Here is a 24,815-nt window from a genome sequence, read left to right on the forward strand (position 1 = left end):
TTATCTATAATATCAATATTTATATCGTGAAAATATAAAAAGATTCTAAATTTAACATATAATCAAATTAATCAATTTCGAATACATAAGTCGTTTAAAATTTCAAGCACGAGGTCAGGGTCAACTTATGTATGTTTCTAATCGAAAATTCATAGATTTGTTGTAATCTAACGCGCTTGGGAAGGATCTAACATGGATCATAAAATAATCGTACGAATAAATGTTAACATGTTGTATCATATGATAATTACATAAGCGTGTTAGATGTTATAAAATCAGAACAAATAAATATTTATTCGTGTGGAAACATTGAATTTCACATGTAATATGTTATTCATGTAAAGTTATATGATATATATTTATATATTTTTATTAACATTGTGATTTGAAAAGCAAAAATCGATGTTTTTGAGTATCGAAGATATTGTGGTTTTAATAAGAAAATAAAATATGAAAAGAAGCATGAAAACAAATCCCATAAGATGTATATTTTATTCATAAAACAATTACAGTTATCAAAACGTAATAAAGAATATTCATTAATTAAAAAATGACATAGAAAGTATATTAAATATATATTTATCAAAAAGTAAATTTAAATGTTCCCGCGGTTTTGTAATAACACAAGCATCAATATGGCGACCTAAATAAACTCGAATATGAGGATAGAGGGCATTTCAGTGGCGCGGTATAGCTGCCAATTTAACTCCTTAAACCAAACTATTTCTCATTCGTTTTGGTGAGTTCTTCGCTATCGGAGCAGGTGAACATACACGAGTAGGAAAAGTGAGCATCGGTAGCTCGCTCTGGAAACGTCAAACAGTAAAAAGTAGAATTGTTCGAAGCTCCTCTAATTATTAACGGTGAGTAGTGTAAAAAATTTGTCCTCTATTTACTTTTAATTCATTTTTGATTATAAACTGCTTTGTTTCCATTCTCGAATGGAATTTATTCTCCTCCTCCTCTCTCTCTCTCTTTCTTTCTCTTTCAATTTTCGTTTCTTTTCCTTTTATTTTCTTTCATTCTCTTTGCCGGCTTAACAAAGAAACAGTTTCCTCTGTGAGCTAAGAAAAGGAGTCAGAGCGAGAAGAAAGGGAAAAGAGCTTTCGAAGCGTGTCAACGAACTGGTGACTTTCTATTTTGGCATTTTTACGCATATTCATGGTGTTGGCGAGGGGGTAATGAAAGAAGGAAAGGACTAAAGCAGGGAGCAGGGATGTTGAAGATAAATCGTGAGAACTAGGATGCAAAGGTTCATCATCAGGTTTTACTGTCGAGATATGAACCCATTTCACAATAGTTTGATAGTTCTCTCAGGAAGCTTGATTGCAAACTATACTGTACAATTTTTCATTTAATGTAATTCTCCCATATACTTTTATTTATTCGATACTTTTTGATATAATACTTTTTCATTATAATAACTTTAATTTATTTTATATATATTTTCTTTTACCTCATTCGACCTCGAAAGTTGAAAGACACAAATATTTACAATGCGGGATAGCTTTTGGAAAAGCGCGCGATTAGCTTTCGAATATAATCTCGTTCAGTTAATCTCGATAGTTTTCGATTGACGAACGACCTCACGAACGTGAGAAAAAAAAGACTCTCTCGAGTGCGTCGCGTTGTCGTTTAACTTTCATTTTCATTTTCATCGAACGATAGAGAAAATAAATTTTCTTTAGTTTTAAGAAAAAATTTTATTTCAAAAAATAAAAAAAATAAAAAGAATAACCGTTTCAAGAAATCCAAAGAGAGTTCAAGGAGAGAAATCAACGAACCTTTTTTGTTGTTCAACGAAACTATTTAAGTTGGTCTTTCAGAAAGGTTTACGTTTGGCGATAACTTTCGCGAGCCACTTCCACATTTTATTTAATATGGTTGGCAACGATCGATCTTATAGTGAATGGGAAATGCTGTAGGTGATACGCGGGAGAGAAACTTCATAAATATTTTTCAATTTAACTATTTACTTACTTACTTTCTCAGTAAGTTAAGAAGACACGGGAGAATGAATGATGCGAAGGTCGTGGGGAAAAGTAATTTAGCGCTATAATCGACAGAGAGGAGTGGTGGTAATCAGGATACGGAGATGGAAAGAGGGTTGCGGAAGATGAGGATTTTTTTCGTAACAAAAATAGAAAGCGGGTTAATGTCCGTTCAAGAATGATTTTCAATGTCATGGTTACGCAAAACTGAAGGTTATACGGGTTCCGAGATATAGTATTTCGTTGTTGACATTATTCAATCTTTAAAGAGTAATCTATTCATCCGTTCAATGGTCGAATATCTATTATCTAATTGATATTATGTAAAGAAATGTGTAGAAAAATTAAAATCAAATTAATGTTTAATCTTTGATACGATATGTATGAATTAAATAAATTTTTTTAATTTTTACACAAAATTTTTTACTAAAGCAATACTTGATTGGTGATTAATTTTTTCCTATCAATAAATATTTTATTGTTTATATTACTTTATATTATTTACTACTTCTGATAAATCGGAAATAAGAATTAATTCGAAATCATCGTTTCCAAGCGTAGCACAAATTTTATCGTTAGGTTGTTAGACGAATCAAGGACATACCGTGCAAAACACATTCGCTCCTTCGACGTCGTCATCATCGTCGTTGTCAGCGATAACTTCAAATGTCAGAAGCTATCTTACCTAGCAAGTGTACTTATTGCCGCCACCCTATAAAGAACTATTTTTTAATAAAATTAATCGTTAAGCGTTAGTATCACTTGACTTTTCATGATTTCCGAGCAGTCTGATATATTTCAACATAACATCCATTTTCGTTCAAGCACGAAAAGACGAACTCTCCTGATCGATATTTATGTTTGTATGTGTCTGCGGGAAACACGTTGCGTGCTCACGTACTTATTATGTACCAACGTACCCATATTGCTCACGAAAGTATTTGTAAGCTCTTTCCACTCGACTAGATTTCGCTGGTGCGCGAGTTCGGTGATTTGCAATTTTCTGCTTTTTACTAAAATTCTTTTTGCTTATTCACACAGTGATTCTCCCAAAAACTGCAATCGGTTAAAACTCTCTTCCAAGCGAAAATATGGTTAGGTGTTGCATAGTTTCTTATGGTTCAATCTTTTATGACTATGTAATTTTTTGTTTGTTTCTTTTTCTTTCTATTATTTCCCCATGCATCGACGTCACTCAGAATGCAATTGCACTTTCTCTGTAGACCGCAACTATTTTTTCATACTAATCGATTTCCGAGAATATCAGGAAAGATGTTCATAAAAATTTATCAACTACGAATAGAAAAATAACAAAAAAATGAACATTCTATAATATTAGGATCTATTCCTTTCGATTATCTTATTCAACAAATAATGAGGTGCAATTTAAGAAGAAACGATTATGCGATTACAAAACTTCATTTGTTTTCTTTTAATGTAATGATCACTGACAATGAGACGTATATGTTCATTATATCGATTATGTAACAATAGGAAACGTTCGTTGAGCTCGAACTCAGGTCCTTTTAATTTTGTACGATGAAAAAATCGTTCTTCGCGATTGGTATTCTTGCATAGAGAGAAGAACGGAAGATCGAGTTGGCTGAGAAAGTGCAGGTTGACTTGATCGTAGGGTGTGCACATCCGCGAGCAAATCCTTTACGTAAGTTTCCTTCTCGCTTCGAGATTAAAATCACAGTGTTAAAGCTGTTAGCATGAAAAATGTTCCTCGTCGCCTATAACAATCATCTTTATCATTATTTTCATTTTAAATGAAGATATTAATCAAAAATACGTACACACAATAAAGACCGATTAACATTTGATTTAAAGGGTGTTTTATTATTTTTTGTGTCAAAGAGTAACAAGAAATTTTTTTTTTAAATAAAGAAGATTATGAAATGTCTCAATTCAACTATTATATTTATTGACCTTTGAAGACAATAAATGTTAATTTTTATTGAAAAATATTTATAATTGTAGAAATGACAAATATTTGAAGGATGTGTCACTAAACACGTAGGATTGACGACATTTGCGATTATAACATAATAATTATTAGAAATAAGAAACTTTCTTCCCCCGATTAATAAGAAAATTTCCTTAATGTACGAAATTATTTTGGAACGTCTTTTTTCAAGTTCAAATTTTTATTTTCTATTTGTTATCATTGATTTTTTCTGATTTGATTATTGTATTCGTTGTTTCTCACTTTATCGTATCATTTTAAACAACTACGACAAAATTTCAATCGTATTCACATTTTCGTTCTTTCAATCAGCATATTTAACGGTATTCAAATCTAAATACAATCAAATGAATATTTATTTCTTTGTCTAGACCGGAAAATGATATTTTGCTGTAGGAAATGTGAATATTTTTGTTTGAGATATAAGTCGAGTTTAAAAAAAAATTGCGATTACAACAATATTTATTTTCCGGTTGAGATGCGCATACTATTTTTTCTGCGATCTATATTATAATTACCGTAAAAATGGTAAATTAATGTTCTATTATATAATTAATTGACTGAAACCATTATTGCCATGAATATTGAACTAAAAATTTCCTAATAGAATTGTATTCTTGTTTTTCTTTCTATTTTAAACATTTATTTGGCAACGTATGATAAAGTATTACTTTCCAAAATAAAAATCAGAAACCCTCTTTCCAAAAGGTTACTTTTTAACAGTCAAAGAGATAAAAAAAAGAGAAAACAAAGAATTGAATTAAATATCGTAAAAGAAGAAAAGATTACGAGAAAATTTATTAATATACTATATTTATCGACGTTTCGTAATTTTAGAAAGATCTTTTATTTATGTAACATGAAGCGATTCTAATGTAGTCTATTTACGTTTTATTTACATATCCTATTTTCGTGTTACTTTCGATCCCATTTCTAGTTATTCGCGATCACGTTTGTTTTCATTCGCTGAATCCTAAACCGAACAAGACACTCACGTTTATCTTGCGGCAAGCAACGAAGTGTTTCGTTGGCTGGTTGGGTAGTCGGTTGGTTGGTTGGTAGCGCATCTTGGGAACAGGTTAGCAGCTGCGAACACCATACGGCAAGTATATACTACATAGCTCGTTTCATTCTTCCACTTACTGCTTCCGATGTATTTAACCTTCTTTTTCTCTCGTCACTATGCAAGCTACTTATTTACATTCCAAAGAGAAAGACAATTTTCAAGGTTGAAATTCCGATCTTTAAGACATTCAATCGAACTCGACAAATTTTGTGTGGTGAAACATGCCACCACTTTCTTATCGCGTATTAATCACGTTGGGGTTATTATTTTATAATTTTAACACTAAGTTTACGGGATCCGTTAATTTGATGGGTTTAGACTTCATATGCAAAATGATAAAAATCATTACTATTATTTTTTCGTGCATATCGATTACTTTTATTGATTGAATGATACGAATATACAGGGCATGGGAATAACTCTGTCCACCTGAAATATCTCCTTTGTTTACAATCATATTAAAAAACTTTACAGGAAAAAAGTGCACTATTGTAAAATCACTCTTACGAGAATTCAAGGTTATCGATGTTTTTTTTAAATGGAACTATATATCTTTTTTTCGATATTCTTGTAGAGCATGAAGAAAACGAATAAAAAAAATCTGCATGACTATATCATTATGATCATTTATTTTTGAAACATTCACATCTAACGATAATTATTTTGTGCACTTTGAATATCTCTGTTATTTGTAATAATATGAAAAAATGTTTGGTATAGAACTTGCATGGCATAAAGGGAGGCATATTAAGATGCCTATTTCTTTTGTGTTGATCATAACGTCATAACAGAGATTTTAGAATCATCTTCATTTTTTAAATGGGATAACTTATTTTTTTTACCGCTTTGCAGTAAAAAGCGTTAAGACAGTTGCAGTAAGCTATTAATAAAGGTCATTCAAGATTAAATATGGTAGTATTATAAATTTTGTTACACTATAGAAGATACTCGAAATTGTGACTATTTGCGTTAATGCTACTGTGACGATAGAGATATCAACCGACAGTAAAACGTATAAGTTTTCAGCGATACGAAAATTACATTTTTTTTACAAAATTCATAGATAAGAAAAATATATAGATAAAATTCATAGAAAAGAAAAATATATAGATAAAATTACAAATTTTGCATTGATAATTGTTAATAAAGGAGATATTCAAGGTGGACAGAGTTATTGTCCTATCCTATATATGTACCAAAAACCATTTCCCTCTTAGCTCTTTAATTTTCAAATTTTTTGTTATATACACCATAAAATACGTATTTTACTTTACCCGTCAATTTGACAGGTATTCGTAAAAATAAGTATACAAAAATTTCCGTAAATCTAGTGTTAAACAACGATGAATTCTATGACCTTATAATATTATTATGTAAAGCTAGCGAATGTAGAGTGGACGAGGAGAACAATAAGAGACAATGGGGGCGTTCCGGTGCCATGGAGAGAGAAAGAGAAAGATAGTGAGATTCACATGTATGTATGTGTTTATCTATTTATCTATTTACCGTTGACTAGAACCATTCGTGATATATTTTTTTTCAAGCGAACCCTTTAATTCAGATCAATTTCATTCGTCTTGCTTTCACGACGATGATATATATAGATATCGTAAAAGTTGCTGGATTGTCCTGATTATGATAAAGGTTTGAAATTACCCAGAATTTACGTTAATAAACTGATCTTATAAATTACACTCGTAATAATAAAATATGCGTAATAATTATTATATATTTAATACAATAATTATGAAATATTGCTTATTTAATTATGAATTTTTTTACACTAACTTTAAAGACATCTTTTTCATAAAGAATATCGTACTGATTTATCGTATATAGATATTTATCGTATTATAAAGTTCGTACTGATTTATATTTACATGTTTAATATATATTTTTATTTTCATATATTTTAAATAAATATTTTTAAATTAAAAAATGTATATATCGAATATATATATTGTCTTTGAATGATTTTATTAAATCATTATTAACTTTCCGGGCAATCCAATAAATATAATATATCTCATATTAACTTCTCTGTTCACAATTAATCCTGACGTTATATAGAATCTTTCTCTTCGTCATAATGGGTGCCTATAAAGGTAAATTACCGCTGCTACCGTCGAAAGTAATGACGTAGTTGGTTTGTCTTTCTTTTATACATTCCTGACACATCCGTTGAATAAAAAAAAAGGAGGTACAATAGAAATACGCGAGTATGTGCAAATTGCTGGAAGACACAACGATACATCACGTAGTCGCGATGCACCGCCCGTACAGATACGCGTAATCTCGTTAACCGTTTCCTGCGTATTGAAATTCTCGAAATTACTGAAAAGGATTTATCTCTCCTTCGATACGAGATTTAGTTATCGAATGGGCGGATATAACATTTTTCAAGAGAGCTCTAGAACCCTATATAACCTAATTTTTTCTTGTTTCTATTAAATGATTATATAATCTGAAAGTTATGTCATAACTAATACTACTATAGTTTTATTAAATTAAATATAATTCATATAATTATAATATTCAACACTAATTGTTAATATAACTTTAATAATACTATTATAAATTATACAATAATTATACTATATCATTATCGTATAGTAATTCTAATTATATATGTGTCGGTAATTATAGTAGACTAATTGTAAGTAAAAAAATTTACAAAATTTATTATATATGATTTATATTTTAATATAAATAATTTTTGTGCAAAATAAATCATATAATTAATATTTTCCTGTTTTATTTTTTACTTATACTATTGTCATAATTACTTGCACTTATGCTAAATATAATATATAATATTATATTATTGCAGAGTATAGTATAGATATAGCTACTGGTATAGTATAACTTATACTTTAAAATCCTAGTAAATTTCGGATATCAAAAAAGAGTTGATTTTCTGAAATAAAATTTACAAATGACAAATATATATATATGTGTGTACGTGACTTGAAGTTACATGATGTTAAAATAGAAGATTAACCAAAAGAGAAATAGAATTAGAAAAATATCACAACTCGTAAAATGGAGATTTAACGTAGTACGTCATCGAGGCACTTCGTTCTCATCGATACACTTGATTGAATTTTGCTTACGCACGTTAATAATATAGTTTTGACGACAGTTACATTATAAAACGTAATGTATATATCGCACGTGTATCCATAGATAGGATGGCGAAGGCGAATCGAAAGGTAGTTATATACATTACTTTCCCCACTTTCGCGCGCGCGCGCGCGTACCAACTATTCGTTCAAGGAGAGTAACGAGTACACCGAATGGCGAACAACTATGACTTTTACTAGCAATTCGGTAGTGTCATGATGGAGAGCGAAACCGGAACTCGAGAAAGTTCAAAAAGGAACAACTAGAAGACTTGTAGAAATGGAACTAGAAACTTTACATCTTTTACGTTTCTATTTATTGATGTTACATGTTCATGTAAATATAAATATTATTCTTGATGATTCATAATAATATTTTATTATTATTATTATTATTATTATTATTATTATTATTTTTATCATCCGAAATATTTTTTCCGTTATTTTTGACTACGAGTTAGTATGTAGAAATTATTTAAAAAAAGTACACTTCTAAGAAATCGTAAAAGGAAAGATGAAAACAACGATGGCGTGCGATCATTTCTGAAGTATTTGATTGTATAATGTATGAGGAGAAATATACGCGAGAAAAAAAAACCGGTTTTTTAAAATTTTTTTTATTACTGATATTTAATCACACTTCCAAACCTGTCCATAACGAATGGCATATTCGCTCATTCTTTTGTTTATTTTCATCGTCACCTTTGTATCTTCCTTGTAGTTAAATAAGAATTTTTTAATTCGTTTCTCAAACTTCAAATTGATGGGATTATTTTTAAATTAATGATGCTTCTTATACTTATTATTGGATTGTTTGCTTATTTCCACAATGTAAGTACTGAAAATCAGTGGGAATTTTTGATGGGTTTAAGAAACCCGTTACGTATTGTGAATCGAATACCTAATAAGTTTGACTGCATTATTGTCTGTTGGTTCCCAACGCAGGACATAATCCGTTTATCTTTTCTTTCGACGAAATTCATTACAATTGATGTTTTTAGTTCGTGAAATTTTATGAACAAGACTTTATAGCGTTACATATGTACATGCAAATGTTTCGAGAAATTTCGAGAAAATCGTATGGGTAATATAACCCAGTTACATTTTACTGTCGAAAATATGCTTCTTCTCCTTTTTTTTATCATCGTCTTTTTCCCATGAAAGAAAATTTATGAATATTTTTTATGGGTTTGGAGGGTAGAGGAGCCGCTCTGTATTGAAGTCTTATTACGAAATTACTCTTCAAAGAACCATACTCTGTGCCGACAAGATTTAGCTCGTATTTAGCACAACGACCGTTCAAAGAGTTTAAACGATAAGCTCTTCGACATTATGACTCTTTATGCATGCTGTAGTTTATAAGTTATGAATGCGAATAATAGGAAGAACGATTAAGCAAACTTTTCCAAACTTTTTTCTTTTTTATGTTAAAAATAGTGAGATCTATTGACGACGATCATTTACACGGACAATTATATATACGTATACACAAATATGAATAATTATAAACTATAGATTTCTTTTTTAAATTGAAAGAAAAGAAACAGTTCCGGATAAAACTAAATCGTTTATGTACAATCTGTGCAAAAAATTAACCCTTTTTTTTTTACTTTTTTTACTGTTTAGTAAGAAGATATCTTGCTATGAACAACGTAAAATAAAGTAAATTAGCGAAATATAAAATAGCATTAATTTTCTATTTTTACGGTATATAATAGATGGCAAAAAATAAATTAGTGTGTGTAACTGGAACGGAAACCGATATAATGATTAGTGTATCCTCTATTCTTTTTAAGTTTCGGTTGGTGGCTCATTGTCAGCCAAAAATATTCACATCTTGTAAAGCAAAATATCATTTTCCGGTTTAGCATACAAATAACTATTGTTTCGTGATAGATAGATGTAAAGATGAAATAGTGTATTCTACAAATGTATATGTACATATACATATATGTTACTTCAAATACGAACAAACGTTGATATTAAAATCGTTGAGAAGCTATGAATGTGATACGTTTATGTCTCGTGAAGAGTACATCTTTCTTTGAGCTGGTTCTTTCCTTGATAAGGAATGAACCATCCAGCGAAAGAAGAGAACGAACGACGTTGCTCTCGGCCGTGGCTGGTACTACCATCCTCTATCCCTTCTCGTTCTACTGGATCGTCTACCATACCGATCTCTGCTGCGTATCCGTGTATGTTCGCATATCATCGCGGTTAATACATCTTACTTTTCCATCTCCTCTCTTTACTTTATTTTATTTTATAATATCTCAATATCATATAGTCTATCCTATATAGAATTTCATAGTACTGTGTCGAATAAAATCTTTAGAATATGAATGCTATTTTAATTGGCTGATAAATTGACTAATTATACCTAAATGCTAGATTTATTTTATAAAATAATATATAAATATTAATATTTTGTACACGTTTCAATAAATATAGGTAATCAAGTATAAAGAAGAGATATTTGTTTTGTATATAAATTGTACTAATAATTATTAGGAGTTGTGTTATTAAACTAACAATAAAAAATCGTTCTCCGCATGGTGGCGGTAGTGTTGCGTCAAGAACCGCGTCGTCGCCATCACCGCCTCCTGCTTAACTTTAGTCTCTTATGAGCCGTCGGTTAGTGTAGAAGTGATTCGTGTCATTTTCTCTGGATTATGTAGTCTTATTATATATTTATTTTTTTTTCTTTCTATATTTACCTCTCTCTTTCTCTTTTTGTATATTTTCACTCGTTCTAATAGGTATCGTCATTCTAATTGTTAGTGCGTTTTATGCAAATTACATTAGAAGAATTTGATGAATTTTTTCATATCGTTAAAATTTTTAGGTGAGTTTAAGAAAATTTTTTAAATATTTATTTTCTGGATATAATTATTAAATATCAAACACGAAGTTTTAAAGAGCTACATTTTATCAGTAAAGTACCCACATTGTAGTAGATAAGAATATCCTGTTCCTCTTTATCGGTTACCTTTTGAAAGTTCGTTGCACGAATGATCCAAAAGAATTGCTCGGTGATTGGCCTATTAATTCTTTCCAATGAAATTAAATCTTCGCTGTTGTATTCCTTACTTACTTCTTTACAAATAATCGATTTATTATAGATTTTTTTATAAATTTTATAAAACATTAACGATACTGAACATTAAATCTTTGCGATAACGAGAAATACAGTAGACACATTCGTTAGGACAACAATGATGATTCGTATATTCTCCTTTAATTAATTATACGAATTTTAATTAAGTAGGAATAAAATCGTAAGAATTTTTATTTATTTATTTATTTTAATCCACTTACATACAATTAACAAATTTACCACAATCGTGGTTTTGCGAAGTGTATTTAAACAGTAAGCAATATTGCCAGTATACATTAAGGTGTAATATGAATCAATCTATAAAAATATTGTACATATATCATGACAGAAGGAATCGTAGGAAAATAAAATAAAATAATAAAATTTTAAGAAAATGAAAAAATAATAAAAATATAAAATATGAGTTTGCTAGTGTTTTAGTACAATAAATTTCAAATTAACTCGAATTGAATAAATCTAGATACACTCACAATGTTTAATTATAAGATTTTGGGAAAGGTATCATATGAAAAATAAAAATTATGATATAGAAATTGTATTTTATATAATAATTTATAAATTAACTTAAATTGAATGAATTTAGGTTCATTCAATGTTTAGTCTTAGAACTATGGAAAAGGTACTGAAAAGGAAAGCTAAAAAGAAAGAAAAATCTAATTTAAGATAGGAAATTGTTAGTGTTTTAATACAATAATTTCTAAGCTAACTAAAGTTGAATAAATCTAGGTCCGCTTCACCCTAGCGACTAGTTACTGCCCGCGACGACTCTTATGCGACCCAGAAACATTCTCTTTTCTTTCTCATCGCTTCCTCGAGGGCAATAGAACGCGATTGCGCGTACTTGCATCGAAGTTCAAAGTGTCTAGCGGATAACAGTTATATTACTACTTTTTCTCTCCTTTTTTTTACTCTGTCTGCTCGTCTCTTTTTTTCTCTCTCTCTCCTTTTTTTTCTTGGGGAACAGCATCGAGGTCACCGCTATATTACAACCTCCCCTCAATACAAGCGAATTTGTCATCGATGCATTAAACTGACTGATTTCATTTATGTTTATATCGGAATCTGAAAACAAGTATCAGATATTGCTAAAATAAAATAAGATATCGCGTAGAATAAATATTGGACTGTTTGAAAATTTTTTTATTGATTTTTAAATATTTAAAAATTATTATAAATCACGATTTATAATTATTAAAGGTGTACCAATTAATTTTGTGGTATTAAATAATTTGCATCAAATCGCAATCTTTTTTTCGTCAAGAAATTCGACAGTTACCTGAAAGGTGGACCAAAGTCATCAAAAATAATGGAGACTATTTTGAAGAATAATTAATGTATGATAGTTTTATAAATAAATACTAAATTTATAAAAAAAGATATTATCGAATTAATTGCTGCACCTATATTGGATTTATATTTTTAATATACATATTCATACATTTTTCTCAAAATTACCACGAACATTCTGGTCAACTTAATATTTTGTTTTTTTTAATCAAATTATTTTTTTTATTAATAAATATATTTATTCGAGTTTTTAACGAATAGTTTAGAAGATGACATTCAAATATGTAGTAAGTATATATATATAATATATATTATATATTATATTTTTATTATTTATTAATATTTCTCTCCTTTTTTTTTGTTGTTTTTTATAGTGAAGATTATCATAATATTTGATAACAGTATTCCAATGCAAATTTGCGGGAAAAACTAACAAATGATTGATCCGCATAATTACCAATAGAAATTGTTAGAATAACGAAAAAATAATTATTTACTACTATATGTAAGAAATATTATAAATTATTCGATTACTCATTTTATTTGTATCAGTTATCGATTATTCGAAAAAATAACATTGTGTTTCTCGAGAAATCTCAGTCAATGTTGTCAATAAATAATGCAAGAGACGAGGTTTAAGTTAACTAATATTAATGATATTTATCATCTCTTTGTGTATTTTTTGCGTTAATGGATGGAACCTCATTTGTGGTTAATTTATTTTCACCGTCTAACGGAGAAGGAGCACACCCGGAAACGCTACTTTCGCTTTTGAATGCAAAACTTTCGTTTGTATTCGCGACGAATACAACATTAAATAAACGCAGACGACTAAATCTTTTTTTTATTTCGTGCAAGAAAGATAAATATTTCGATAATTCGAATTGATTTTTCGCATATCTCAATAAAAACAATTAACGAATGATTGCGACAAAGTAAACATACCAAAACAATACGTTTCATGTATTGGTTAGGTCGAAAAGTTATCAAAACTTAATAACGTATCATTTTTTCAGTAATATTTTTTATTTAACGATGCAAGAAGTCGAAAACACGTTAATTAATATTTTCTCGAGTCAAATTATTTTATCGAAAGTGATAGAGCCCATAAAAAGATTTAATAATTTTTATTTCTTAATTAATGTTCGAGCTTAAATACACAAGTTAAGTATATAAAAATGATAATGATAATGTATATATATCCACACAAATGCATTTTTTTTAGATGTTTATTTGCGAGAACATTAGAAAACACTTAACAACTTTTTCCTTCGTCCCCCTAGTAAACGAATATAAGAAAAACGTTAACGTAATACCCACACATCTGTACAAACGCCCACATTTAACTAACGTCATAATTCATAATAAGAAAGCAGAATAAAGTTTGTACCTTCGTTTAAAGGCACATCTAGAGCGAGAATGGAGAACGAAGGAAAGGGGCGGGAAGGGGGTATAGGAGTATATACTTACTCATGTCAGAGCTCGTATTACAAGAACGAATTATTATCAACGATTGAGAAGAGTACTAGTAGTATGTATCAAGAAACAGTGATGATGTTAACAAAAATTTACTTCCGTTTTTCGCATAAGCACGCGTATTTTTATTCAACAAAATTATATTTAATAAATATAATGAGAATATATAAATATCCAAAAATATACAAAAATAAAAAATAATAATAATAATAATAATTATTTTATTAATATATAATTTTTAATATATAAATATAATTTTTGTCTTTTAAATAATTTTTCTTTAATTTTTTAAAATTATATTATATTTTGTACATTTACATACATTTATGTAATTATATTTTATTTATATAATTTAATAATTTTTTCTTCTTTTCTCTTTATGAAAACAAAGAAAAGTATACAGGATTCATAGAATCACGCTATAGCTTGCTAATAATTCATAGAACAAAGAAAAGATGTCTATCGCTACTACTAAAGATCTATGAAAATATTTGTATTCTACACAAAACACGTATCTATATATATATACACATAATTGTATATAAGGATTATGAGTTTTCCATAGACGACGAGCTCGGAGATGTGGGTCAGACAGACCGCAAGACTTTTCTAAATGGCTCGCAATAGTATCGTATCGATGTTATAAAGAGTTGAGAGAAAGTGCGAGCAGACATTTTCTAACTGACCGCATCCGTTGGAAAAATTAGAAGCTATCCCTGATTTTACCTGTCTTAACGTAGATTATTTTCTAATTATTCTAAGCGGTAACAGCGACTTATTCTCGCATTAGATCACTATGTAATTCATAAATCGTATCAAACTTGTGTGATTCAATTTTGCTTGTTTTTCCTTCAACGAATGTGGCTTTTAAATAACAATCAGATTGTAAGTACATACAAAAATAACTTATAAGATTAATGACTTTATATGTACGTTAATGATCCATAGATTACTGCAAAAAGCAAATAGACGTACACTATCTCTCTCTTTTCTCTTTCTCTCTTTCTCCCTCTTTCTATTTCTATTTCTATTTCTTTATCTCTCTATCTATCCATCTTTTATTCTCTAGCTCGGCTCCATAATAGTTCCATTAACGGTATATGGTTGAGATCGAATTAACGGAGATAATAATTGCTTCGCAGAGAGGCGATGATGGGCGTCAGTAAAAGCTCGCTATGCACGTGACGCCGCGTACCGCTTTGGAGGAGTTTCACCTTGAACGTTATGCAAGCTAGTATTAACATACGCATACCTACGTTATAGGATTAACGCATAGCGCATAGAGAAACTCTACGAGTCTATTCTATAAACGGCTTTCTGCAAGTCTTCGGATGCAGCGAATGTCACTGCTACGTGTCTCTTGTTTTCTTTCTGTTTTTTTTATCTTTCTATCTCTGTATCTCTCTCTCTCTCGCATCGAAAGCAAGATCTTTTTCTGAGAAATCTCTCAGGAACGGGTTATGCTCGAGATGCGATAAATTCCATGGCGCAACGATGCAGTCGATGATCTTGTCTTTTCGCATAACCTTACAAGTTGTGGTGCAAGTACTCTATAAAGTTAGTTTCTATCGCAAATATTATTTTGATAATATATTTATTATATTAGATGTAGCAATTAATTCGGTTTATTGATATTAAATTCATTGCATTAGAACCGCCATTTTTTTTCGTCAAGGAATTTAGCAGTTACCTGAAGAATGGGCCATTGATGAATAACAGATCTATTATTATTTTATAAATAAATATTAAATTTATTTTATATAAAAAGCACCGAATTAATTGCTGTACCTTATCTAATATATATTATTTAACAAATGACTTTGAAAAGAATTCGTAATAATGTGATTTGAATTTTAAAATACGTTTGATAATCAATATTTCGGTCAAACAATTTGAACTGCCGATCGAGTATGCTATAATTCGTCATGAAAAACAAGATGAGAACTTTTAAGATATCGTTGAGGATTATGTTCGGTTAAATTCGGCTCTTTTGAAAGTACCTGAACGGGTTACACGATGATAGAATTTGTCTGTTACTGTTCAGATCGTTTTGCTGAAGCAAGTACTCAACTGCGATATGTGGGAGGAATAGGAAGTCGTGCATTAAATCCGAGCGTCCATCTTTCAACGCGCTTAAATGCTTCTCAAATGGAACAGGCGCTATGCCGGCATCCTCCCCTTGGGGAGAAAAGAGAAGAGAAGAGAATAGTAGTAGTAAAGAAGAGAAGAGATGATGAGGGGAAAGGAAGTAAGGTTAGGTTCACGCGAGTGCATTGATGGAAGAGATAAAACGTGATAATTCCGACTGTTTCCAATTTGAGCTGCTCTTGATAATGACGTTCGTCCTTTTTTTTCGTGATATCGAATTTTTAATATTTCGATAAACGAGAAAAAAATTCTAAACTTTGCTTTGATAAAAAATATGTTCGAATAATTTGTTTAAATAACAGCATGTTATAATTCTAAGATTTCATTTGCTTTATTTATTTTTCTTTTTCAAAATATTATCAACTCGAATTTTTTTAGATTTTCCGTGCCACCAAATGAGAAAATTCAAAGTTTTTAGCTAACAATAAAACGAGTAATTTGAAATTTTTGTGGTTTCTTTTTTCAAATATTTGTCAATTGGGATTTTTTGAATTTCCTACGCCTTTGAACAAGAAAGATCAAAGTCGTTCTTGAAGCGGAAAATTTGAAATTATCATGTTTTAATTACTTCTAGGACAAAAATATTTAATAATATATGTCGTTCTTTTTTTTCATCCTCACGACGTCAAAGTGATAGAAATAAGTATCGATTAAATTGGTATACTCTCTGTATCTCTATGTTTCGAAGTATAAATAATACTGTCGCGCATTCAAGATGATGAAACACGCGAAAGGATCTAGCCTTCGTGTCCAAGGCTGACCGCTCGAACGTTGGAACAATCGACTGCATTTTAACTTGCTTTTATGCGCTTTGTATCGAGTCTTCTTGCTAATTACGCACATCAACCATATCTAGAATCCTTGGATTTTTTTTTAATTTATATTTTCTTTTCTCTCTCTCTCTCTCTCTTTCTCTATAAATAAACTGCTAGTAAAGAAAATAGATGAATCATCATTTTTTGATATTTCACGGCATATACGCCGTATATATTTGTTACATTCAATGAAGTTGTATTGGATGAAACAGCTGTTGACAGTTTGTATGTCAACAATATAATTCTTATCTTATTTCGAAACGACGTATAGAAATATATAGAGTCAGTTAATTCTCTACATTCGCGCGTTGACTTAAAAAAAAAAACAGATCTGCTGGCATATCGAGACTCTTGCTGACTTTCGAAGAATATACGGCCAAACAATAGTGTTCGACTCGCGTGTTCCTTTATATGTGTAGTGTGTATATTCATATATACCCCGTTGTATGTATGCATTGCTACGTGCTATAAGTACAACATGGTACGTGCATATATGCTATAAATATATATGAATGTGTGAATATATTCAACGTGTCGCATCGTGTCGTAGTTGTTGGAGATTGCGTCCTATCGTGAGAACTGCATCGAGAAACGTAGAAAGCAACTTTTGAGCGTAGAAGAAAGCTGTTAGCGTAATAAAATAGTAAAAGATAAGAATATAAGGAGATGAGGTTTTTTTTTATTTTATCTACGAAGTACGAAGGTAAAAAGAGAAAGGAAAATAAAAAGAGAAATTAGGCTAAATTTATCGACGGAGAAGAATTTCTTCAAACTCTCTTCTCTTACCTTAATGAGATCACTATTTGTACGTTTAACAGACCGTATATTTGATAAGGTCGAGAACAACGGTTTCTTCAAAAATATGGTTTCACTAAAGTGACTATATAAATATTATTATCATACAGTCATACATTACAGTGACTGTAAGTACTGTTTTTATTAGTACAATACTGGTTTTCGGCCGTAAATCCTGATTAGTTGTGAAATGTAACCAATAAAGTTTAAGAAATTATAAAAAAAAATAAAAAAACTAATAGGAAATAAAAATATAAAAAAATATATATCTGTACAGAAAGAAAATACAATCGAATACTCAAACACCGGAACTAGTTCTTTGCCCGAACACGGCGGAAACGTATTAAAATCTTAAATATATACTCATATCAAATATTTTTTGTTGGATTTTACGAAATTACTTTCATAATCTATATTATATTATGAAAAGGTAATATGTGTTAGCACAGTTGTTCTGAGTAATTTATGAAATAATGATTCGCTTCAGATAATTTCTGAACAATATGAAAGCTCATTTATTCATGAGCAATCTAAGAAAACATATCATCTAGGAAGCGCATATGACCTTAGCTGTTGAACGCTTGTTAAAAAAAAAATGTCCTAGTTCAAAGTTGAAAAAATGGTCACCTTACATATACGAACCATTCAAAGTCCACAAGAATACTTCACTTTTAAAATATTTATAAATGTTTGTATAACAGCACTTGATTGATGTTTAACTTTTTATAATTGAAATAAATTTCTTTAATAGGTAGGCTTAGCATCGCTAAATGGCAAAAATTTATATAGCCGTTAAATCATATATTATATACACACACAATGTATATTACTTTATCAATTTTCTTTACGTTTGATTGTGTGGAATTAATTGATTTGGCAAATGAATGGTTCATATAATTGTGTCGGTAATCATGATAGTGGATTAATTATAATTGAAAAAATTAAAAAAATTAATTGTATGATTTACTTTATAATATTAATAATTATATATATATATATATAATATAAAATAAATAATAAAATATCAAAATATTTTTATAGAGATTTAATCCACTGTCATAATTGACGGCATATATGTATATTTAATTTTATAATAAATTTAATAATTATTTCTATTTTTGTTTTTCTTCTTTCCAGCTGTTCGTTAAGTCGGCGGGGAAAAACTTAAAAAAACCGACAAAATGAGAAACTCGACGTTGCTGAAGTGGGCACAAAATTCGACGAATAATAAAAATCAAACGAGTAAAAATGGAGGTGTGTGTGTGTGTGTTTGTGTTAAATAATACGGAAGTTGACTCGTCTCGCTGTTAGAGAACGCGTTTCGTACGGTGAGTCTCGTTTCGACTGAAAATAAAGTCCTTCGTGAATTGTGTTCGCAGGAACGAGTAGAAACTGGATACACCCACCGGACGCGCTTCAAAAAGGCCACATCGCCTACCTAGTCAAGGTATGGTATACATATAAAATATACATACATGTACATGTACATATACATATATGATTTCCACCTTTAATGCTGTTTCCAAGTAACTCGAACGTTCCTTTCAACTTTGAGGCAAAACAAAGACCATAAATCTCTTCAATTTGATCTGTGTATTGTGAAAACTTTTTAATAACAATATCGAAATTTGTTTAAAATAATATATAATAAACTTAATCTCATATACAATTAAGTAGAATAATACTTATATATTACAGATATATTTATCATCATTTTAGTAATATATAATAATATTATATAAAAATATAATATATATAAAATAATATATATATATATATATATATATATATATTATTTTCATAATTGAAATAAATTTTCTTAATAATTAAGCTCTAACATCCTTATATTGTATAAATATGTATACATGTATGTACAATTTATTTACATATTAAATCTATTACCAGTTGAGTCGGAAAATAGGGCAAAAATACCACGATACAGACGATATCATTCTCTACGTTATGCAAATAACTATAATAGACATGTGCGAAAACTCTTCGAATAAAAAAAAAGAGAAAATACAAACTCGCATAAAATTTTTCATTAATTTAAATAAGAAATTGTAATTTTATAAACAGAAGTAAAAAATCTTGACATTTACGACGTAAATTACAAAATTTATTCATACGAATGTTCGCATTCGGACTTTCAACTTTATTGATTATATAACTCATTGAGAATTCGTATCACGTTCTTGCACGTGCCTCATCATGGTGGTATCGGTTGGAAAAAAAAATGAAAAAAGGAAGAAATGCACACTCAATCTTAAGAACCTCCGTGAGACAGTACGTTCGTTTACCTTCTGTTACCCGGAACAGTTACACAATGCTTTTATACGACTTCTTCTTCGCCTTACCTTTCGTTGCTACGTGCGAATTGTTACTTACAAAATTTCTTAATACCACTGACTACAAAAGGTACTATCTTTCTCTTTCTTTATAATTCTTACGAGACTTAATAAAAGTATAAGAGATCGTGGAAACGAACATTACATGTGTTGGTGGGAACGAGAATGGCATAAGCTAATTTGCTTTTATTTTTTTAAGTATGATACACTCGTATTTTTTCTTTTTATCTGATTTTTATATGTGCTAGCAATTATAACAGTAAACTGAGTCAAAAAATAGAAAAATTTGATTTTATGACTTATTTTACAATATAAATAATTGTAATATAAAATTAATTTTTTCTATTTTTTGACTCAGTCCTCCGTCATATATACCAATTTTATATTTTCAATGAAAATTCTGCTTTTCTTCTTTTAACTTTACGACAAGTTGTAATTATAAATACTGTTTTATTTATTATTAAAGCTTTTGCCAAATTATCTACATTGAATTATAAAAAATATAATTTTTATTAAAAAATAAATTATCCGTAGATTTAATGTCATTAATTTGGATTTATTCTAGAAAGTTATTGTACATGATTTTACGAGATAACATATATAAAGTAAGAAATAAATAATGAATTTATTCGTTAAATACACCTTTATTACATTTTGTAGTACTTGGGCAGTACAGAAGTCGATCAACCTAAAGGAATAGAACTAGTGAAGGAAGCATTCTGCAAGTTGAAATTTAGTCAGCAGTTAAAAAAGAGCGAAGGAACGAAGACTCCGAAAGTTGAACTTACCATAAGCATCGATGGCGTGGCTATTCAAGAGCCCAAAACTAAAACCACACCGAAGGTTGGTATTTGCAAGAGATTAACCTAATGTGAATTTGTAATCCTTTCTATTTCTAGAATAAATATCCCGTTATTTATTATTTTTTCAGCGAATTATGCATCAATATCCCCTGCATAGAATCTCTTATTGTGCCGACGACAAAGGAGAGAAAAAGTTCTTTAGCTTCATTGCAAAGGAAGAAGATGCAGAGAAACATACTTGCTTCGTGTTCGTTAGCGATAGGTTAGCCGAAGAGATTACGTTGACGATTGGTCAAGCTTTCGATTTAGCTTACAGGCGGTTCTTAGAAACCTCTGGCAAGGATCTTGAAACTCAAAGACGTTGCATGGTGTTGCAACAAAAGATTAAAAGATTAGAGCACGAGAACAATGTCTATCGGCAACGGTTACAAGATATTGCTGCTATCAAAGGCTCGGTTAGTGTGCCAATTTAATTACTTTATTATTAGTTTTAACTTTTTCTCGGAGGTGTGGGTTTGAATTATTTCCCGTCGCTGTGTGGGTGAATGATTTACTACACGTAAAATTTATAAATCTAACTTCATTGTATTTTTTTTTTCTGTAAAATGATTTATTGCATATATTATGAAATAATCTCCTATATGTTATTGAGGTTTTTTAGTGTAAATTACAGTGACATCTAGGTTTGTATTTATCTTTTAAGTTTTTTTTATTTAAATATATTTTACTGAGCAAATATTTGCATCCAACTAGAACATCGGGTCAAGACCTTGCGGTTCATTTTTGATTTATATATATTTCATGTGCTCAAAGCATAGAAATTTATGTACAATACCAGAAAATTAATCGAAATTAGAACTTTATTATACAATAACAATAGTTGAATGTGATTGCCGAAAATATCCCGACCTACGATAAAAGTATCTTGACAGCAAAGAATTAAAACATTAAATGCGAAACCGATCTTATTAGACTTTCAACAAGTTGTAGTGTTTCACATGTACTTTATATTTACCGGAAACCAGCACTTACCGACCGATAGCCTACTAATTATATTACACTGAAACAAATAAAATCAGAACGACATAATGGATATTCCCTAACATTTTGATTTTAAACTTATAGAACATAAAAATAACAAATAGATATACAAATAGAATAATAAATATTCTATCGCACAATGGCCGGTACTAGTGACTAATCCACACCTAGCTGAGTCAGTCGTTAATAAATGACAATTTTAATAATGACTAATATATAGTGTTAAGCTTCCTCATCCCCTTAAAGTTCTGTTAATTCTTTTAGAATCTATAATTTCTGACTTATCAGACTTACCATTCATTTTTGACTTTTTCAGGCGGATGTTTCGACTTACCTTTTGCAGCACGATCTTCCGGATATCCTGCATGTACCCGGAGCACCGAGCGAATCTCCGCAAGTTAACGGCACAAACAACAACAAGTCTCCTCTCATAGGAATAAACAACGATAGTAACGGAAACACATCTAATGGACCGCAACAACCACCACCTGTCCCTCCTAGGAGCTTTGAAAAATCCTTTGATGATGATTTCATGGGGTCGGTTATAGTGACGACAAGTGATATGATTAATAGATTTAAAATGATATATTTAGATAAAGAATTTACAACCATTCCTTTTATTAAAATAGAAGCGAAGCAACACCAACACCGGTTGTTGGAACTAAATTAGAAGGTCTTCTCATGGACGAGTTTGAAGAGGACTTTAATCCTCGAGCATACGAGACGGCAGCTAATGGTCTTGCCAATCTTCCAACAAACAACAATTCTCTCCTTAATGGTCAACTGTCGTCGAATTCTAATATATTTGCACAATCTAATGGTACCGCCAGTCCACCGCCACTTTGTAAGTTCCTTTAATTCTATATTAGCATTCTATAGTATAACTTCCAAGTTATATACCAATATATCGATATTTCTTTTGTTCAATTTAATTTTTTTTGCTCCAATATGATACACACACATTGCTCTTTAATCCCTTTTTGTTAACCGATGAAATTTAATTTATTTAATTTAATTATATTGTTATTATATATTTATTATATTTATTTATTATATTTAATTTAATTTAATTTATTGTTAATTTGTATTTAAAGATTGATATTCGTTAGTTTCTCTATATACACATTATTTTATACGGGCTATAGAGAATTAATAGAATAATAAAACAAATTTTTAAATATTAATCTTTATTCCTTAAGTGGCGCCGCCTCCAAAGGCAAAGGATTCGCGACGACAAAATGGAGTAAAAGAGGATCTTTTTGGTAGCGTGCCCTTTAATCCTACACCATCTATAAATACAAAAAATGACTTCAATGATCCTTTTGAAATGGGTGAATTTGGTGCTACAACCGTAAACTCAAGTCCGAGTCAACAGGAATTGGAAAATGCCATAGGACTTTTGGATAAGAGATTACTTGAAATGAAAGTGAGTTTTATAATTTTATGATAAAAATTACACGTTAAATACCATGGAGCCTATTGATAAACGGCATTAAGTTTATTCCAAGTGTCACGAGAGTTACCAGTAATCCTCCAGTAAGATAAATACGTTGTACATGATTAAACACTTGAACTTATCTGTTCTAACATAATATATAATATAAATAATAAACGCATAATAATAAATTCGTGTTAGCATCATGGGCAAGCCATATAAAATTAATGTGGCATTTAACATGTTAAGAGTATCTTATATGTCGTTCGATGTTTTTATTAATATACTTGTATTAATATATTAATACATATTATTTTTTAGGATGGCTTTAGCAGAGGTTTATCCATGGGAACTGATGATTTTTCATTGGAGAGCTTAGATCCATTAAGGAATTAATTAAATCGAACGATCATTGATTATTCAAATTTAGATGGAATCGAAGATGAAAACGAAGAAAGAAAAATTCTCTATCGTGGTCTCTGTGGAGAATCAAAATCTGTGTGAAACCAAAATTAGTCAATTACTGTTATTATACGATACTCGTATATTTATGGTGATGTTTGATATTTATATTATATTATTATAATTATCTATTGAATAACTTCTACTACAAACATGCGCAGTTTCTCACGCTTGATCGTTGCACGATATACTTGTTTTGTTCGTTGCTTTTGATGATATGTCAGGATCCAATCGCGTTTAATTGTCTATAATATATTATTATGCGTTTAAAAATGGACAAATCAATGAAAGATAGGATCTTAAAGTAATTAAATTTTAAATAAAATTTATAAAATAAATAATCATGTTCTAAGTAAATTTATATAATTTTAAACGGATTCTTGTATAAAAGAGGTAGGCCATACAAATATTTTTCGAAAAGTCTTACAGAATTTTTTCATGTTTTTAGCTAGAATGTTAGGTAGTAGAAAATCGTGCGGTTATTGCTAATTCTACATTATTGAAAAATCTTTAGAGGGTATCATTATTCCTAGTTGTTACAATAATAATTGCTACGACTAAGAGAAAAGAGAAACTTAAAATATATATTTTTATAAATATAGGATATTCAGCTTATACAGTTTCTCTTTTATTCAAGTCACGTACCGAAATAAAAAGAAATATATAAACACTAACCGAGGTAGAGTTAGATATTACTAATAATGCTATAAACGCATAAATAGTATTGATAATCCTTCGGTTAGATTAAATACTATCTTCTTACTATCTTTTTTTCCGTGTTAAAAATAATCCTAATTTTATATCTTTTATCTGTCTTATCCATAACAAAAAAATGATAATAATTATTATTTTTAAAAGAATATAAATTAATATTAATAACATGGTTCACAAAATTATTTGTACAAATATAGATCTGATTTGTTATTTGAAAAATGATTA

At 29.6% G+C, this 24,815-nt stretch overlaps 1 protein-coding gene across 3 annotated transcripts; it reads left to right on the forward strand.

Annotated features, from left to right (window-relative positions):
• Nucleotides 1-723: 723 nt before the first annotated feature.
• Nucleotides 724-24,630, forward strand: LOC122521859 (PTB domain-containing engulfment adapter protein 1-like). 3 transcript variants are annotated; one of them, XM_043642587.1, is made up of 10 exons: nucleotides 724-863; nucleotides 6,406-6,500; nucleotides 18,925-19,041; nucleotides 19,167-19,234; nucleotides 20,796-20,978; nucleotides 21,067-21,393; nucleotides 22,296-22,516; nucleotides 22,609-22,823; nucleotides 23,179-23,405; nucleotides 23,736-24,630. In XM_043642587.1, the coding sequence occupies exons 3-10, from the start codon at nucleotides 18,969-18,971 to the stop codon at nucleotides 23,808-23,810; spliced, it is 1,389 nt and encodes a 462-aa protein (XP_043498522.1). In that variant the 5' UTR covers nucleotides 724-863; nucleotides 6,406-6,500; nucleotides 18,925-18,968; the 3' UTR covers nucleotides 23,811-24,630. The 3 variants fall into 3 exon arrangements, with proteins under 3 accessions (XP_043498522.1, XP_043498514.1, XP_043498506.1); XM_043642579.1 differs by lacking the exon at nucleotides 6,406-6,500; XM_043642571.1 differs by lacking the exons at nucleotides 724-863; nucleotides 6,406-6,500 and adding an exon at nucleotides 10,761-10,993.
• Nucleotides 24,631-24,815: the final 185 nt, after the last annotated feature.

The sequence above is a fragment of the Polistes fuscatus genome, unplaced genomic scaffold (genome assembly GCF_010416935.1).
Source record: "Polistes fuscatus isolate 324 unplaced genomic scaffold, CU_Pfus_HIC Scaffold1, whole genome shotgun sequence".
Classification (NCBI taxonomy): Eukaryota; Metazoa; Arthropoda; class Insecta; order Hymenoptera; family Vespidae; genus Polistes; species Polistes fuscatus.